The 19,494-nt window shown below is 41.2% G+C and overlaps 1 protein-coding gene across 2 annotated transcripts; it reads right to left on the bottom strand.

Annotated features, from left to right (window-relative positions):
• Nucleotides 1-730: 730 nt before the first annotated feature.
• On the bottom strand, nt 731-19,479 carry ZMYND10 (zinc finger MYND-type containing 10). 2 transcript variants are annotated; one of them, XM_035108059.2, is made up of 12 exons: nt 19,357-19,479; nt 17,002-17,110; nt 15,635-15,751; nt 14,981-15,034; nt 13,973-14,125; nt 12,359-12,447; nt 11,571-11,671; nt 9,340-9,512; nt 8,148-8,273; nt 5,383-5,504; nt 3,314-3,439; nt 731-1,688 (listed from the first exon to the last, which is right to left on the bottom strand). In XM_035108059.2, the coding sequence occupies exons 1-12, from the start codon at nt 19,452-19,454 to the stop codon at nt 1,577-1,579; spliced, it is 1,380 nt and encodes a 459-aa protein (XP_034963950.1). In that variant the 5' UTR covers nt 19,455-19,479; the 3' UTR covers nt 731-1,576. The 2 variants fall into 2 exon arrangements, with proteins under 2 accessions (XP_034963950.1, XP_060127516.1); XM_060271533.1 differs by having other exon boundaries at nt 1,555-1,688; nt 5,436-5,504.
• Between the last annotated feature and the right edge of the window lie 15 nt (nt 19,480-19,494).

Here is a 19,494-nt window from a genome sequence, read left to right as displayed (position 1 = left end):
TTAATTTTTAAAAACAAAACAAGGATTAAATAACAGAATCAACTTTCTCAGTAAAGATATCATGTGTTGTACTCTCAATTCTGAAACTGTGCAGCTCAGCAAAACTGAAATTCTTTAATTAACCACATCCTTTCCCTGTCTCCTCCCTTGGTTTAGCACTCAGTTCTGAAGCAACTACTGTAGATGGGACAGTTGGTAACACTGCCTGTTGGCCCTCTCCATTCTTTTTGTCCCACAGTACACAAGATAGATATGCTATTTTGAGACATCAAAATATTTCTAAATGCTGGGATCCTGGTCCATATCGAGTGCAGCTATTAAAGTAATTGACACAAATTGGGATCAAACAACATGTTATATATAAATGTGTATAACGTAGTCCTTACAAACACTACCCCATGAGGTGAAAGCTACAAGTGGGGGCAGGAATTTTGAACAGAGTAATATAGTCAAGCACCCCTTCTGATCTGCTGCTTCTTGTTACCCCCTTCAGAAGCAGCTTTTATCCAAAAACAGCTCTTGGGCTACATTTCGTATGTAATGTATATTTTGCAAAACAATTTAATTTAGTTGTTTTGAACAAGATGTAGAATGAACTGTCTCTGGACTGAGATTCAAGTATTCAGGATATAGCTATAATTTCAAAACTAAATTTAAATTACTGAGATCTAATAGGAACTTTGTAAGAATGTTCTCCCTCTCTCTCCCTCTCCCTCTCCCCCCCCTCTCTCTCTGTGTGTGTGTGTGTGTGTGTGAATGTGTCTATACACTCCACAGTGCTGAAAAATGGGTTGAATTTGAACAGCATATTTTATGCTCTTAAGATTGTTTTACTTCTCTCTGAAAAGCAGCATAGGGAAGTCAGATCAGGAGAGTGTCCAACATTATAGAACGGCATATGAAAAACAATCCAAAAAAGATGAGTGCCTTCTGGGTTTAATGACGATCTTCCATAAAGGCTTAAAAAAATAGGCTCAGGTTTTCATTCTCAAAGCAGGTATATAGGTTTCAGTGACTGCATCGGTTCATAGAAAGAAAACAATTGTGAGTCAGCTTCGAACTGTAGCAGGGAATCTAGTTAATTTCAGTGCCATGGGACTGGGCAGGTTCTTCATCTAAGCCAGTATGCAAAACAATTCCTTAGACTTAAAAATTCTAGATGACAAAGTAAAGAAGCAATTCTAGCACAACTAAAATTCAGCCCTTCCAAATTCCTAGGGAGTCACTCTAGATCTCTGTCACTAGTATAGGAACAGTCCAATATGCATGTATCACCTTCACAGTCCAGGAGACAAGCAGCAGTGGTATTTTAAGATTAAATTGGCATAGGGGAGAGAAGCTAAACCAAGGTGTTTCTCTACTCAGTGGGCTCAGTCTTTTCTTGTGCAATCTCTCCTAGTGTACGAGAATTTTGTTCCTCTAGCCCAGGCTGTATCTGTCTGAAATTTTGTTAAATCTGACATTAAGTGGCTTCCTGTGTCTGTTGTTAATAGGAGGATATTTTCTAATCTCAAACTCTAAAATTTAGCCTATTTGTCAAAGGAGGAACTGGAGCAAACTTCTCTACCCATCAGAATTACTTGGAAGGCATTGCCTGTACTTGTACATCTTCCTGAATTTTCTTCAAGGTATCAGCCATCAAGTTGCAAGCTTTCTTGTGCTTCTGCCAGTGCTGTACCTGACACTCTCTGCAAAGGGAAGAGTGAAAAAAGAAAAGATTTTAGAAAATAATAATAGCCGAGGATTCAGAATAGAATATGGATATATAAATTTGTTAACTGCAAGATTGAAGCCTCCCTGATACCTTTAGCAGCTTGTCATTCTACTTGAGGTACTGGCCTCTTGATTTCTATTATCTCCTTTATGGAATTTTAGTAAATTGAAATGTTCATTATTGTGTTTTGTTATTTTAATTTTGTTTGGGTATACTAGTATGAATATGTCTTAAATAGTATGTATATGTCTTAAATCAGTATTTTGCCTCAAGTAATTGTTTATATCATGCAGTGGTCAAAAATCTATTTTTAAGCTGTGATTTGGATGCAGAAGCGGAAACTGGAATTGGTATTGTATAAACTATATACTGAAAAAAAGTTCACTTTGGATTGGGGCACCAATTTGTGATTTTTACCCACATATTTGAGAGTGGGGCACTGACTTGTGCTTTCTTACCCACATTTGGATAAACAGGAATTCTATTATCTCCTATATATCCTTCTGTGTATTTTTGGTTTCTATATTTTTAAAGAAAGTATAGTATTGTGGCTAAAAATACAGGCTATGATGAATTTATTAGTCCTGGATTCAAATCTCTCATCAGCTATAAACTCTGGGTAGCCTTAAACAAGCTACTATTGCTCAGCTTCTCATCTTCATATGCAATATGGAAATAATAATACTGTCCATAGCTTACAAGGTTGTTAGGAAAAAATGACAGATAATATCATGAAAAGTTCTTTGGGTTCTTAGGAAAAAGCACTATATATATATTTAAAGTTTTAATATTACTAACAATTCTTCCCCTATTCTGCTTTATGGACAAAACTGGCTGGGGGAAATCCAATGCAGATTCATAATGAATAATTTTCTTCATCTGAGCTGTGTTATCCACTAACCCTTGTTTGGAAATTAAGTGTTAGAGCAGTGAGAGGTAACCTTGAAATATGGCATCGAGAAAAACGTATCTTCTGACTCAGTTAAGAAAGCAAAGGGCAGCCTCAGTCTGCACAACTCCTCTTTATAATGGGCATGAATGATACACATGAGAGTTGCTGTGGTATATTGTAACAGGTATGATCAGCCCTGTAAGATGTGAGGAATGATTAGCTCATGTCATTTAGGATATGCCTAATCTAATTAGTGTCTTATTGTTGAAGCTATACAGAGGGCATATCAAATGTCTGCTGAAGAAAGATTGTCTGAGATATTCAAAGTTCATATAAATAAGATTAATCAAGGCTATAAGAAAAAGGTTTCTGTTTTATTTTGGAACTATGATTTAAAGATTGATTAAAACTGTGTATTTTTTGCATAAGAAAATGCTTACAAAGGAAGATGCAAATAAGTTGCAAAGACTCATATGGAACAGCAGTAACATTAGTAAATACTACTATATTTCACAACTAATGAGTCAGAAAAGCAAGATTTTACTCTAGGTAAAAGCCAGTGAGATGTCCAATAGTATTCAAAACACAGGCTTTAAAATTAATGGCTTCTGCTTTGAGGGGTGTCTCTGAAGCTTTTGCCTATATATGAGCTGCCCCTAAAGGGGCTCAATATAGCACAGCAACTGTCTTATGTTAGGTATATTTACCGTTTGCAATACCATTCATTCCGGCAACGAGAGCAACGTTTTGCTGCCTCAGAGCCACACATCGCACACTTGGGTTTCTCTGGGATCAGGGCTTCCATCACTTCCAGGTTGTATGTTTTTGCCCATCTGGTTTAAGACAGAAAGCAGGCTTCAGAAAGTCCTTCAAGGAAGAGCAGATAATTCCAAGAGTTACTTAGTCTTTGTCATCTCCTACAGGATGGAGCCTTTACATTTAAGACTGATACCGGTATAACATTCAGTGGAATGTCAAGAGGTGTTTAAGGTAGCTGGTAGCTAATAGAATTTAGTGCAACATGAGAACAAAAATATATTAACGGATTTACAATCTTGATTTAAAACAGTGTCATAAACACTTCATACAACTGCAGGCTGGACACACAATGACATCACCACATAATGGAAAAGCCTCTTCCCAAAGACTTCCTTACCCCTGGAGTACTGAACAAGAATTCAGACACTAGCAAATTAGAGATAATTAGAAATACTTAAACACGTTCAGCCAGAAATGGGAAAAATTTTTTAGGAAGGTTTTGATGGATCATACTTACAGACCCATTTCCTAATTCTAAGAAAGCTCTCTTGTGTTTTGGACACTAACTGAAAAAGGCAATATAAAAGATAACTATAACACAGTCTAGAATCCTGAGGTGAGTATGTGGCAGGGAGCCAAATCCCTTTGGCAAAAAACTAAATCTGACTCAGAAGTGTTTTACATGATCTGCTATGGCCTGTAAACATGCAAGAGGCTCTTATAGGTTTGAACTCCAGCTGTTTTTGCTTTGGTTTCCTTGGATGATGCACAGCTTAAATTCCTGCTTGGCAACTCCAAAGGCCTGAATACCTGAGGTGGATGTAAGTTCTGAACAGTGACGCGGGTGGCATTGTGGCCTAAACCACTAAGCCCATAGCTGCCAAGTTTTCCCTTTTCTCGCGAGGAAGCCAATTCAGCATAAGGGAATTTCCCTTTAAAAAGGGGAGAACTTGGCAGCTATGCTAAGCCTCTTGGGCTTGCTAATCAGAAGGTGAGAAGTTCGAATCCACACAGTGATGGGGTGAGCTACCGTTGCTGTCCTAGCTTCTGCCAACCAAGCAGTTCGAAAACATACCAGTGCAAGTAGATAAAGAGGTACTGCTATGGCACGAAGGTAAGTGGTATTCCATGTGCTCAGGCTTCCGTCATGGTGCTCCACTGTGCCAGAAACTGTTTAATCATGCTGGCCGCATGCAGGGCCGGTGCGTCCATTTAGGCGAACTAGGCAGTTGCCTAGAGTGCGTAAATGGAGGGAGCGCAAAACCCCCGCGCCGCCGCCCTCCCATGGCACGCGCTCGCGCTCCTCCCGCCTATGGAGGAGCAATGAGTGAGCGGTGGCGGCGACAGCGCCCATAGCTGAAGCCTTCAGCTATGGGCAGTGTTGCTGCCGCCGCCGCTCACTCGCTACAGCCGCCGCCGAGGAGCTCACAGCATGCCCTCCATAGGCGGGAGGCGCGCGAGCCAAAAGGAGAGCTCAGTGCCCTCCCGCCTATGGAGGGGACGCTGTGAGCTCCTCAGCGGCTGCAACGAGCGAGCGGTGGCGACGGCAGTGCCCGTAGCGGAAGCCTTCAGCTATGGGCGCTGTTGCTGCTGCCGCTCGCTCACTGCCGCCGCCGCTGAGGAGCTCACAGCATGCCCTCCATAGGCGGGTGGCGCGCGAGCCAAAATGAGAGCTCAGCGCCCTCCCGCCTATGGATGGGACGCAGGGGTGTCAGTGGTGTTGTGCATGCGTCATGACACGTGACGCACGCGTCATGACGCATGTGCTGGGGGGGGGGGAGAAGGTGATTTTGCCCAGGGTGCAAAAAGCCCTAGCACTGGCCCTGGCCGCATGACCCGGAAAGCTGTCTGTGGACAAACTCTAGCTCCTTCAGCCTGAAAGTGAGATGAGTGCCGCACCCCATAGTTGCCGTTGACCGGACTTTTTTCAGATTCTGAGCATCCAACTGGCTCAAACAAAGACTCACCATAACAGAAGCTTTGATATAGTATGAATCTGAGCATGGTAAAATTTTACCTGCAAGCCTGGCTTCTCAGTTCCTCTTCTGAAGGGCTAAACATGTTGTTTACCTGGTGCTTGGCAATTGCTTGCCATTTTCCAGAGTTCTTACTGACAATGTTTTCCCATATTACAGGAACCTGTTAGGATAGCAAAAGAAAGAAAGAAAGGTGCATCCATCTAAAGCAAGGGATTTGAGAGCAGTAATAATTCCTGAAGCTCAGTAGAGCGCAAGCACATTCGGAAGCAATAAGCATCTATTTATATAAAAGAAAGAAGCAGGATTTCTGTGTAGGTTTAACTGATTAAAGCGAAAGTCTAACAATAGAGTTGAATGGGGAGACTTCTGAAGGAATATTGAACAGTTTTATGTAACAGTGGACAAAAGCCAAATAGAAGAAATTTCAGTATAATTCGTTTAAGAAATTGCAGCCTCTTTCTTCTAGACAGATTTGAATTAAGCTTAACAGCATGAGCAATTCCTGGCCTGCTTGTCCTCTGCATATTTTTTTATTTATTAAAAAAAATCTTTCTGTTTGTATCTCAAATCCTTGCTTCCCCATGCTAGAATCAGCTTTACTGCTAGGGCACAACTAGTAATCAGTTTTCTGCATGTTGGTTACATGAACTAGAAATGAGGGAAGCTTTGCTTAGAAAAGAAGCATTCATGGAAAAAACAGACTTGTTCCATTTAGCTATTAAACTGTGTGTGTATCTTATGTTATTATTTTGGAGGGGAGTGAACTCTGTCTGTCCCACGGACAATTACATATTTATAATATAATTTGTAGCGTTCAGGTCTTCAGAAAATACAATACCAGAACACTCCAGGATTCAGTTGAAGGTGGATATTGAGGCATGAGCCTAGAATGTGGAACTAGTAGTTTTCAAAAAATCTGCCACATGGCTAAAAGCTTACTTAAAATAGAACTTTCTGTAATCTGTCAGTTCCCTGAAAAGAAACACCCAGGCGTGGGCTTTCAAATATGAGAGAAAAATCTGGCAAAGGGCAAGTGTGATGAAGTTCTGCTCTACAGGAAAAGCTGATGTTTCAAAAGAGTTGATGCCCCTATCAAGTAAAAATAGCAGTGCAGGGACTGAGAGTCAAAGACTGCTCTGTGGAGAGACAGAGATGGAAAAAAACCTCTTCATCATTGCTTGGCATAAAGACAGTGGGTGAGTTCATGGCTCATTGGGAAGTTTGCCTTCCCAGGGTGTGTACAGCATAGCTGCAGTCCTGTCTCCCCCACCCTCGCCGCCACCAAAAGTCTCTCAGAATGCCGATTCTCAGTTACTGGTACCAATTTAAACTAAGAGAAAGGCAGGGCTGTAGCTCATTGGTAGAGCATTTGCTTTGCATGCAGAAGGTCACAGGCTCAACTCCCAGCATCTCCAGGATAGGGCTGGAAAAGCTTCTCTGCCTGAAACCCTGAAGAGCTGCTGCCAATCAGTGTAGACAACACTGAGCTAAATGGACCAATGGTGTGACTAAGTATTAGGTAGCTTCCTATGTTCCTGAGAATCAGTAGACTATTACTGCTCAATAATTAAAAATTTAGACACAAACACACTGGATTCAGCTTTTTGGGGATCCATTACACACCTTTATATTATTGAGGAGTAACTTCACATGCTTTCATGCTCTCTTTTTCTGTGGCTTTCTCCTAGATTAATTTCCTACATGTTTGCCTATTTAAAATAATGTTACCTGCTGACTATCGATATCCTTGCTTAAGGAATTTCTATGCTCAAATGCTGTAATTCTGATGTTAAAACAATCCTGTTCCTAAATTCATATCTGCCTTTGATATTTAATTGCTCTTAATTTATTCTGAGAATAAGCTCTAATGCCAAATAATCGAATCCCAGAGTTCTCTAAATATGACTTTTTATTTTGCTGCTGTGTATATAGATGGGTTCTCCTGTGGGTAGCAAACCTTGACTGAACTGTATGCAGCTAACATAAAACAAAGTTAAGTACTGTAGTATAGTTTTTCTTGCATTTCTCCTTTCAACATAGGAGTTCCACATGACCATGCCTGGGACTGAACCTTTATTATTTTGAATTGGTATATTTCACCTAATCAACCTGCAACATACTTTGGGATTGGTAAACTCTGGAGTCAAACTTATTTGTTGGAAACCATCAACACAAAAATATGAAAATACAAACAGTATAGAAGTAGGCTGCTAATGCAAACACAGAAACCTTACCTGTTGTGTATTTATCCCCATCCATCAACAAACAACAGTTTTTCTCATTACAATATTCAAAAATGAGAAACCGCCAGTGTGGTGTAGTGGTTAAGAGCGGTAGACTCGTAATCTGGTGAACCAGGTTCGAGTCTCCGCTCCTCCACATGCAGCTGCTGGGTGACCTTGGGCTAGTCACACTTCTTTGAAGTCTCTCAGCCCCACCCACCTCACAGGGTGTCTGTTGTGAGGGAGGAAGGGAAAGGAGAATGTTAGCCGCTTTGAGACTCCTTCGGGTCAAATCCAAACTCTTCTTCTTCTCTGAATAATTCCTTTAATAAATCTATCTTTGGGAGAATTATGAAGAGAGCAACAGAGCACATATTGAACAATGTTTTCCACACCTTCCTTGCCACAGATACACAAACAATGATTTACAAGTATTGTGGCATATTTCCCATTCAAATATGCTGTGGGTATAAATCTGAAATATCAAAGATGTAAATGTCTTCAAAAATCCAATGATAATGAAGGAAAATTGAAGTGCAGGTATAAAAAAGTTGGCAAGAAGGAGATGGTTTTGGATATACCTGCTCTAGTATGAGGTCCTTCTTGGGTGGAGCAGGGTCTGTCACAGCAAGATGGCTCAGGAATCTTTGCAGCTCGAGAAGATTGGGGAATTGGTCAATGACGACATCGGTCAGGAAGGCACGGAGCTAAACAGAGATGATCACAAGATTTTTAAAAACGTTAAGAATAAGCCATATGCTAAGTAAAAGAATCTGCATGAACAACTGACACCTCTATACTTTCTCTCTCAGATCTGTCTCAGATCTCAGAGCTGGTTAAGTAAAACAATGCATTTCAAATTACTCCATCTCCACTGCTCAACAGAAAACTGGAAGCAACAATACAAGGAGGCAGAAATTTGCTACACTTGGAACAGCAAGGAGGCCATCGGTTGCAAGTATTATAATTACTGCAGAGAAAGATATAGAAATTCGTATGCGTGCGGCCATTTGACCCGTTTGTAAGTCGAAAACATTGGATGTCGAGTAATTTGTAAGTCAAGGGACCACTGTACACAATCCCTCTGTAGAGTAGTAACAAATGTTTATGTTGTAGCAAAATTTGCAGTGTTGTAACAAAATTTGTGTGTCACCAAATTCTCAATATTTTTAGCTAATAAAGGAATTTAAATTTATCAAACAAAAGCTACCACATACTGTTAGAAGGAAAGGGCATTTTCAATGTTTCCTTTGTCTGGAACACACTAGAACCAAAACATCCCACTCCCAAAATAAATAAGTGTCCCACAGATAAAATTTATCCTCTGTTGACTAATTAATTTAAAATTAACTACAGTGGTACCTCGGATTAAGAATTTAATTCGTTCTGGAGGTCTGTTCTTAACCTGAAACTGTTCTTAATCTGAGGTACCACTTTAGCTAATGGGGCCTCCTGCTGCTGTCACACGATTTCTGTTCTCATCCTGAAGCAAAGTTCTTAACCCGAGGTACTAATTCTGGGTTAGCGGAGTCTGTAACCTGAAGCATCTGTAACCTGAGGTACCACTGTAATATTAATTTGCCAGTTAGTTCAATTAAGGCTTGCAGTCCCTACTTTACTCCCAGTTGTGATGGGTAAGATGATGAAAAATCAATAAATTTTAATCCTGGTTCCTGCTACATTGCTTAAAGCTAGAATAGTAAATCTAAATATGCCAGACTAAACATTATGAGAATCATGCACTTGCAGTCTGTGTCCTCTGTAGTCCTGTACCTTCAGGAGCTGGCCTTTGTTAAAATTATTGAAGTTGTACTTGCGCTGACATTCTGAGCTGAGGAGCAGGTTATAGAGAGCAATCCAGACTTGCCCATCCAATTTAGTCATCTTCACATGATCTTCATAGGGCACCTCATACCATGCACCATTCTCATATTTTTTCAGCTTCCCTGGGAAAAATGATAAATGGTGATAAGAAAGAAAAGGACATTTTTTTAAAAATCACAAGTAACATTTAAATATGATAAATATAGATCTAGTAGCCAAAAAATCTCTGGGCCAAGATGGATGAAAAGCTGCTTATGCAAATGTTACTGAAACTTCGGGGGGCGGGCAGAGTGTATAATTTGCATACTTCCTTATGTCCAGTTTGTTTCTTTATCCCTTCATTTAGTCCTTCAGGGGCATAACGAGCAGGCTGTTTTTCTGGTCCTAGAACCGTATTAGGACAGCAAGAAGCCTCTCTATTAGGGTTCTTTTTTGTAGAACTGAAGCTACAGAATTATGTTTCCTTAACTATTGTTTGCATCTGTCTGTCTCAGGAGACAATGGAAGAGTGAGCCTTCAAGAGTAAAGTCAAACTGTTGGAGAGTTACAAAGCCTGCCATGGCTGCAGAGACCAATGCAGGAGAGACATTGTTGCAGCTAGGGAGCAATGCAGGAGAGACATTTTGTTGCAGCTAGGGCAGATGAAGGCATCCGGTTTTGCTGCTACAGGTACACCATGGCATTTCTTCTAAGTCAGTGCCCTAGTGGTATCCTTATACATCTCTTGTACATACATGCTTCCTTCTATCATGACTGTGGTCTACTGCCTGGTTAGCTGAATATTCAGATGATAGTCTGCTTCTTGGAATGACAGACTGAGGTGCCTGCTCATAGATACACAAGGGTGAGTAGACACCCTAGCTTGCTCAGTGAACTGTCACAATTGTCCTTCACAGTTCTACTTATCTTTAGAGGTAGAAAAAGCAGTACAGGAACAGAAAGGGACAACAAGAGATACCGTGTTTCTCATATTTTAAGGCATCCCTACAAAATAAGGCATGGCAGGATTTTCCTGAGGTGGAAAAATATAAGGCATACCTCGAAAATAAGCCGTACCGGGTGGTGGGAGCAGGTCTGTGGCAAAGAAGAAGGGTTGCGGGCTGCGCGCGCGGCAGGCAAAGGCTGCAGCCGGGTTCTGGGGCTGCGCGCACTGCGTGCTGAGGCTACAGCCTTTGCGCACCGCGCGCAGACACCCGGGACCTGGCTGTAGCCTCAGCGCGCAGCGCGCACAGCCCCAAGACCCGGCTGCAGCCTTTGCGCGCGCAGCCCCAGGACCCGGCTGCAGCCTTTGCCTGCCGCGCGCGCAGCCCCAGGACCCGGCTGCAGCCTTTGCCTGCCGCGCGCGCAGCCCCAGGACCCGGCGGCAGCCTTTGCCTGCCGCGCGCGCAGCCTTTGCCTGCCGCGCGCGAAGACCCAGGACCCGGCTGCAGCCTTTGCCTGCCACGCGCGAAGACCCGGTGGGAGCAGGTCTGTGGTCTGTACAGATACCGGTACCGGTACTTAATAAAAAAATAAGACATCCCTTGAAAATAAGTCATGGTGTGTTTTTTTTCAGGAAAAAATAAATATAAGACGTGTCTTATAATATGAGAAACACGGTAGCTAGGGTCAAATAAAAAGGAAACAAAGAAACTAAAACAGAGGGGCTATGGTAAGGATAGTTTTGAATTTCCACAACTGGTTACAGAGCGTGGGTTGAGGTGCAGCCGGTACCATATATTAATTACAAAAAATTACAAAAATTACAAAAAATGATAACAAATACACTTACTGGGCAGAAGGACTATAAAAGGGGGAACCCTGAGTTTTATGGAGAAGAGTGTTAGTCTATCCTGATGTTCCAATCTAAATTTACAAACAACAGAGGACCCAACCAAGAGGAACCCTTAATACCCAAGGCTATAGGAGAAAAACAACTACCAGACTTTTAGAGGACATCTGAAGGCAGCCCTGTTTAGGGAAGCTTTTACTCTTTAAGAAATTAGCGTATTTTAATATTTCTGTTGTAAGCCGCCCAGAGTGGCTGGGGAAACCCAGCCAGATGGGCGGGGTATAAATAATAAACCATTATTATTATTATTATTATTATTATTATTATTATTATTATTTTATATTATCAAAAGGAACAAGGTCATGTGATTCTTTTTTGATAGGAACAATCCCTAACCCATAATACACACCTTCTTCACGGCAGCTCCATGGAGAATGCTCTACCAACTCTACTAAGAGACATGGAAAGTTGTGGGTATTCAGAATTCTTGTCGCAGCACTCACTGGCAAACTGACAAAACATGAGTATATATTGAAGATGCCAGTTTTATGTGACCGAGCAGCTAAGTGTTTTCCTCAAGGTTCACAAAACTAAAATTAATATGAAAAAATTAAGTGACAAAAATTAAGACCTCAGTTGGTAGTCATGCTAGGATGCTTACAATGAATCATCAGTAGTGAAGAATACACTAGCAAGGAGCGCTAAAATCCTATCACCATACCTATTATAGCAAAACTAATATACTCCAACACTTCAGTGAGTAATACTTTAAGTGATTAACAGCACTATGCAATGAACATATAAAAATGTTTACTCCTATTCAGATAAGGATTTCATCAAGACTTCAATGATTGTATTCATAGCAATTTAAGTTGATATTCAACTTCAATCAAAATCCAGCTTTTCATTATACAAGTTATGAACTAACCCATAGGTACCAATCCCCTGGGGCCCTTTGTGCCCGAGCACCCACAAAATTCCCCATGAAGGGACTGGGCACCCACAAAATTTGGTGCCAGGGCCACGCACACTGCATGGCACCCACAGCCCCGGGCACCCATGGGGCCAAAGTGTCACTCCTGAACTAACCTATAAATGAACCTTCCAAAATTGAAACTAGCAGACATGGGAATATAGAAAATCTTTACCCCTTCTCCCAGGCGTTTACCTCAGTTCTTCCATGAAAACTGAACATACCTCTCTAGTAGACCGGTAATGAAACGGAACACAGAAAGTGCTTTCAGTGAGATCTCAAACTCCATCTCCTCAGCTTGTTTCTTTAGTTCCTGGAAGCAGCAAAATTCACACAAAGAGCTATATCTCAGGCTCAAACACTATAGTGATGCTACCAGGTTCTCTCCAACAAATGACACTTAGTCATGGCACCATCTCAAGCAGTACCTGGGCCAGAGGTGAAGTTGCAGAGGTGCTGGACCCAGGCCCCAACAGTGAACCTTAGCTCCCTGCATCAGAATTCCTAGAGATAACATCCCTTGGCCCCAATCTTCCTGAAACACTGCTCCATAGTACCTGCTCCCTCATTCAGGCAATACACCAGACAGGAATCAAGAGAGAAATGTTGGAGTGTTAATTTTGAGGCTAGAAAACTACATCTTTAAAGCTTTCTACGCCTTGAGGTGGAGCCTAGGATGGGTAGCTAAACACAAAGGGAGGAGGATAAGGGTTGGGAGCTAGAAGCCTGTGGGAACAAGCTGCCTGCACTCTTTGATCTGTCCAGGGTTCTGAAGCACCTGTATCTAATTGCACCTCTTCTCTGGTCTGGCTTCTTGATACTGCATTGGAAATGCAGCTATTACCTATGAAACATAATCTGGACCTGCTTCCTTTCAACTCTTCAGTGAGTACAGCCTTACCAGGACTGGAGAGTTTATGAAGTAGTTCTGTGTCGAAAATCAGAAGGTGAAGGGTTTGCAGGGATATGACAGCTACAAGATAAGCTGGTGGAAGGATTGCATATTCCTTTACTTAGTGTCTGAGAGACTATTAACTCACAACAAGTAAAACTCTTGAGTGTTCTACATTATGTTCTCAAGCATAATACAATGCTAGACAGTGAGGCACAACTGGTCCGACTCTACCACGTCACAAAACAAGAGTGTAATTCAAACAATGATGCTGGAAGCATGGAGATAGAGGAAGCTAGTTGGAACTCAACAAGAACAAACTGCATTCCTTCAATGAAGAAAGCTTGTTGGACAAGTAGTAAATAAAACAGATCATTTTCACATAGAACGTTACCACATGCCTAGTAAAGGGGGAACTCATTATTTAGAATAGCTTCATTACTCAGAACAGTGATTTTTGGCCTTTTGTTTCTGAAAAATTAGTGGGAGTAATTACAGAGAGTAGATGTGGTTATGGAAACTAACACAAAATGTTTCAGAACTTTGCAAACATTATTTTTTTTCCTGGTCCTACCATGATGCAAACTGAGACAGGCCAGTTCAGAAAGGACATTTGTGAGATCAAAGGGTATCAAATGATCTGTTTTTTATTAAATATTTTATGATCTGGAGGCACCACATGAATTTTCCATCTTGGGAATTAAGGGGTGGAATTCAACATTGCCTTATGATGAACATTCAGTTTCCCCAATGAGCTGTTCTGGGGGTTCTCTGACCCGCCCCCGGCAAGAGGTATGCAAGGGAGAAGGGTGAAAACCCCATTGCACAAGCAGAATTCTTTTCACAGGGTTTCTGCTGATGGAGCTGGTTAGGTGAATCCCACCAAAAAGTTTTTCTTTTACCCAAAGAGGCCATCTAGAAGTGGGAGGTTGCAACTTTTACCAACCTGCATTGATGAAGGACTGGCAAGATCCTCCGACTGAAGCTTTTGTTCAACTGGGATCTTCCCACTGGCACTTCGACCTGCTAATAGGGTCAGCTTCCTATGGCTGTAATCTATCAAGTCCAGAATGGTATCCTCTGCTGATTCACAGATTTCCTGCACAGTAACAGAAATGCTAAATTCTACAGAAAGAATGGAAACAATATTCCAAAATGAAGGCAACTCATCACATAAAAAGTGGCTTTGGTTACACTCTAGTGTATATGAGTTAAGTTTTCTACAGTGTGTCTCTGAAAAAAACATAGCTGTCAACGAGTTAGGCCTAATTTCCAGTACCTGGATTAAATGAGTTTCTTCTTTATCAAAGATACGGTACCTTCCTGCCTGACCATGCATGTCTAATAGCTAGGATAAGAAGCCATCTGGTTTATTCTGTTGGGAGCTAAAATATTGTTTAGTGAAAAGCAAGAGAAGACTGAACTACACTGATGCAACCAGTTTAGCAAAAGAAATGTACTAGAAGAGAGTCAAAGGGATATTCCACAATAGGTCAGGTAGGAAAAGATAGGATATTTGACCAGGGATGAAGTAAAAAGTCTGGGGTGAATATTTGGTTTCTGAGGGGCACTTGCCTGCACTTCAGATTGGTAGGGTTAAAGGTTGTAAAGGGGTAAAGGGGCCAGCGGAAATTTACTTCTGCCAATCTGGGGAGCAGCAGGCCTGCACCAAGAAGTCACATAAAATATTACATAGATTGGCAAATCAATGACATTGTTACTTGTAGCTCATGCAGAATCCCTAGGTGATCCTACTCCACTCTAACATAATTTGTAGTAGAGGAATAAGAAGGAATAAAAAAGCCCAGATCAACAATTATCCCCTGGACCATGTTACCACACTGAGAAGTCTTCACTTGGTGAATTATCATGATTCATCAGCAGTGACCTAAATTATCATTATGATATTTTTGCCCATAATATTTGCTCATAACAGTCTAAATTTGCTGCCTACCTTGTGAAAAAACACTGTCTCCAACAGGTTAATAATTGAAGCTTCATGACGCAGCTGAGGTGGAAGAATAAAGCATAAATTATCAAAATGCCGCTTACTGGACATTAGTAATGTCAAAAACCAAGGGAATATGTTGTAAGAAATAGAAACCCACTTTTGTGTCATCTTAGTGATGTGAGAACATAGTCTGTGGGACAAATGTCACAAATCAGATTCAGATTTAAAAGATTTAATATGTGTGTGTGTGGTGGTGGTGGGGAAACCATCTATAGAAATTGCAGTTGATTACACTGAACCTTGGCCTGTAGGATTGTTATGATCAGAACAGAGTATTACATACTGAAATAAAAATTGATTTTCTGTATTCAGGATAATAGGTGCTAAAATGAGGTGCTACCCTCTTGAAAGAGACAATTTGTTTTGATGTTTTGGAAGCTCTAGCTTTAACAAAATAATTAGCTTTCTCAGAAATTTAGCTTAAAAATTATTTTACATTAATAGTACATATAATCTGCTAATAGTGATAATTCTGGGATGTGCCAGACTAATTTAGCTAGCTGAAGCATCATTGTGTGATACTTTCTTACAGGTATTGTGCAGTATAAGTAGCATAGTATTATGAAATGTTCTACCTAAAACCCTTTTAAAACTTACCACTAAGTATATGGGAAATGTGCTTTTTGGTCTGAAATCCTCCAGTCTGCAAAGTATAGGGAATACCTTATGCTTCCAGATCTCCACAGTGATTAATTCCTCAATCAGAACTGGGATCTAAACAGGAAAAAAAACAAATAATCAGGAATGAGTGAGATATTTCCAGCTTAAATATGAGGTCTGTAAGGCCTGAATCAAACAAGAAAAATTCAGGGCTTGTGATATGTCTCTTGGATGTTCAAACAGCTTACTGCAGGCTTACTGCAGACAGAAGAAATTCTCTCACTTTACACACTGCTGTTCACATGGCAGACAAAAAACCATTGCCTGTCACAATGCAAGAAGGTGCACACAGTCTTTCTTATGGAACACTGAAAGCCAGTGTGGTGTAGCAGTTAGAACTGCCCTGACATATATAAATATATAAATCTAATGAAATAATAATAATTAGTGTGGGAACAGGACCTGGCAGACCACAGTTCAAATCCCCACTCAGCCATGAAGCTGACTGGGTGATCTTGGGCCAATCACTCACTCTCAGCCTAACCAATCTCACAGGGTTGTTGAAAACATACTTACTTGGCACTATGTCCCATCTCAGACTCGACAATTGGTTGTCTGCTCAGTTGTCAATGACTCATGACAGGACCTTGTCATTATTGGTTTCCTCATTTGTGGAATGTCCTCCTTAGAGATGTGTCCCTCTCTATTATTATTAACTTTCAGGAGGAATTTGAAAACATTCCTGTTTACCCAGGCATTGTTTGCTGAAGAATATGATTCCAGGCAACCATAAGATCACTGAATGAAGTAATGCTTTTAATTGTAACAGCTCTTAGAGCATTTTAAACCAGTAACTGCTCTTAAATAGTTTAACTGTAATTGGTTTTTTAAAAAAGAATTCTTAGTTGTTTAGAATGTTTTTCGTTTAAAATTGTTGATGTGTTTGCCTCCCTGGGCTCCTTTGGGAGAAGGGCAGGATATAAATTCAATAATTAATTTCTTAAAAATCTCACTTAGGATTGTGGCCTTATCGAGTGCATAGTCAAAATCATTAAATGCAGCTTGAGTTAGCTCCTAATACCCTAGCCACCATCATGTAGTCACAAAGGGTGCTGAAGAAATAATTTTTTTCTACCCTGTCAAGTAAATTTGGAGTGGAAACTATTATAATCATCATTTATGGATGTGACCACAGTGCGGCTAGTAGTTAATTTATGTGGAATATAGGTGTATAAACTTGAGTAGTTCTTTGAGCAACCTTACGTAAGTACCAAATAAAACACAGTTCAACTTTGTTCACAGGAACATAGATTCTGTCAGATACAAATGCTTCTCTTATTGGTCCACAGTTGAATGCATCATACCTTGCCATTGTTCACCAGAAGCTCAGTAAGGAGTTGCTCATGCCCAGCAGAAGCACTCAGTATTGCCTGCATGTTAAGCTTCTCAATGTGCTCATGTTGCCTTATCCACCTAGGAGAGTAGGGTGAGAGTAGTTAGCACCAGTCCCCCATTTCTTCTCTGCAACCACCACTAACAACAATTTCTTCTGGCTATCAGTCACTCTTTTCACATTTTATTGCACTGGATTTTATTTCACAAGTGTACCTGATTTGATGACACCCATAATTTGAAAATGCTGTTAGCCATGTTACAGGTACTAATACTATTTATTTATTTATTTATTTATTTATTCATTCATACTAGATGATCTTTCTTCATTACATGATTGTTTGTTGGTAGTCAGGAATTATATTTCCTGAACAGGAATTAATGACCAGAGATTTCTGTCTTATGCCTTTGAAGGTGACGCCCTTCAGCTTCAGGAAGAGAAACAATGCTACTGTCTTTACTTGATGTAGTTGTGAGTGTTTTTGACATTGTGATATTAATGACAATAAAGTCCCCCCAGAAATGCATGCATATTGGAAGAGCAGGAGAGTGGAGTCAAACAACATTTGTGTTTAGCAGAAATGGAATGGGAGAGAGGAAGAGAGGGCCAAACAGTTGCTCTCTTTGGGCATCTCATGCAAAACCAAAGGTTTTGTTGGATATCATAGCAGTCTGTCACTTTCAAAATGTTTTCCTTGCATATTTGTAAATAAACAAATACTGTGAAGAATATAAGTCTTCAGTGCTGTCTCCTCTGAAGTATTAAAACCTGTTTTACAACCCAGGAACTTCTCAGCACTTGGGGAAGTGGGAAGCATTTAAAAATATGATTCATGAGATTTACAACTCCACCACCATTCACATATCAGTCTTTTTACTCTGGATTTGCCTGCAACCACAGACCAGTTCACACATGAAAGCAAGCCAACAATCCCTCCAGTCTTTCTACAAGATTGGACTGTGTGGGGAAATGTAATAGAGTTATTATTGCTAATCAGATGTCTTTGCTGCAAATTGTGTGATTGTTAAAGTTCCAAACAGTGCTTCCACAATTGCAGCAGTGTTTATCCGTGTGCATCATTGGTTCATCATTTATTTGGGGGGGGGGGAGGAAACGGAACAGCTAGCTTACCGTATATGGATAATGTTATTCAAGCCTATTATAAATAATTGTTGTTGTTGTTTAGTTGTTTAGTCGTGTCTGACTCTTTGTGACCCCATGGACCAGAGCACGCCAGGCACTCCTGTCTTCCACTGCCTCCCACAGTTTGGTCAAACTCATGTTGGTAGCTTCAAGAACACTGTGCAACCATTTCGTCCTCTGTTGTCCCCTTCTCCTTGTGCCCTCCATCTTTCCCAACATCAGGGTCTTTTCCAGGGAGTCTTCTCTTCTCATGAGGTGGCCAAAGTATTGGAGCCTCAGCTTCAGGATCTGTCTTTCCAGTGAGCACTCAGGACTGATTTCCTTAAGAATTGATAGGATTGGTCTTCTTGCAGTCCATGGGACTCTCAAGCATCTCCTCAAGCATCATAATTCAAAAGCATCAATTTGATGAGGCTCTAAGCTACTGAAGGTAATGGGGCCCTTTATATGTCCAAAGCTATCCTTTGTCAACAACAAATTGTCACTATTTTTTTGTGTTGAATATATGCTATATGGTAATTTATGGACCTAATAGGTATCTAAAGCCATTTGCACATGTTGCCATGCAACAAGTCCATGCAGAATGTAGGTACCCTAAATATAGAAATGAGCAAAGCAGTGATATTTTAGGGAGCAGGCTAGCAGGCGGGGCCCATGACTTACATCATAGAAGCCTACACAGCACAAAACACTGTTGCTGTATGTAGGTTCTATTTTATTTGATTTTTATCTTACAATTTGGAAATGTACATCCAGTGGTTTTTTGCCTTTAAATTTTTTGGGGGCCCTCAAGAGGGTGGGGCCCTAAGCTATAGCTTGATTAGCTTGTACGTAGAAAATCCGGCACTGTCTGTGCCTTTATTTCCCCACCTGTGGCAGGATAACAGGAGATAAGGGATCCACACCTTTATAAAAAACAGCTAGGCAGAAAAAAACAGCTTTATAAAAAACAGCTTTATAAAAACAGCTAGCCAGAAATCCCACAGGTGAAGCGAAGTGCGGTGGCTTTGCCTGTAAGATTCCTGCCTGCCACCCAACGGCTAACTCCGCACAGGGGCTCAGCCTCCCTGCTTCGGCCTGCTCGACTCTGAGGCTTCTTCCTTCCCCCAGCGAACGAGGCACTATTCCCAACCCCCCTGGACACCCCCTTCCCTCCGGCTCGGCCTCCTCCGCCTCCTCGTACCCGTAGTTTCCGATATCCCGCAGCTGGAAGTTCTTCAGCGACTCCACCAACGCTTCGGCTTCGCCGGGCAGCAGGACGGTAGGAAGCGCCTCCTCCATCGTGGCTTCGAGGGAGACGCCAGGCCCGACGCCGTCGCCA

The sequence above is a fragment of the Zootoca vivipara genome, chromosome 2 (genome assembly GCF_963506605.1).
Source record: "Zootoca vivipara chromosome 2, rZooViv1.1, whole genome shotgun sequence".
NCBI classification, from domain to species: domain Eukaryota; kingdom Metazoa; phylum Chordata; class Lepidosauria; order Squamata; family Lacertidae; genus Zootoca; species Zootoca vivipara.
This window is presented reverse-complemented; position numbering and strand designations above follow the sequence as displayed.

Bases quoted from the DNA above. Each gene is read 5' to 3' on its own strand.
- ZMYND10 (XM_035108059.2), bottom strand. From the start codon at position 19,454: ATGGAGGAGGCGCTTCCTACCGTCCTGCTGCCCGGCGAAGCCGAAGCG. The intron at 14,126-14,980 runs GTAGGCAGCAAA...GTTACTGTGCAG, and splicing joins AGACAGTGTTTTTTCACAAG to GAAATCTGTGAATCAGCAGA. The intron at 12,448-13,972 runs GTTGGTAAAAGT...TGCTGCTTCCAG, and splicing joins CCAGTCCTTCATCAATGCAG to GAACTAAAGAAACAAGCTGA.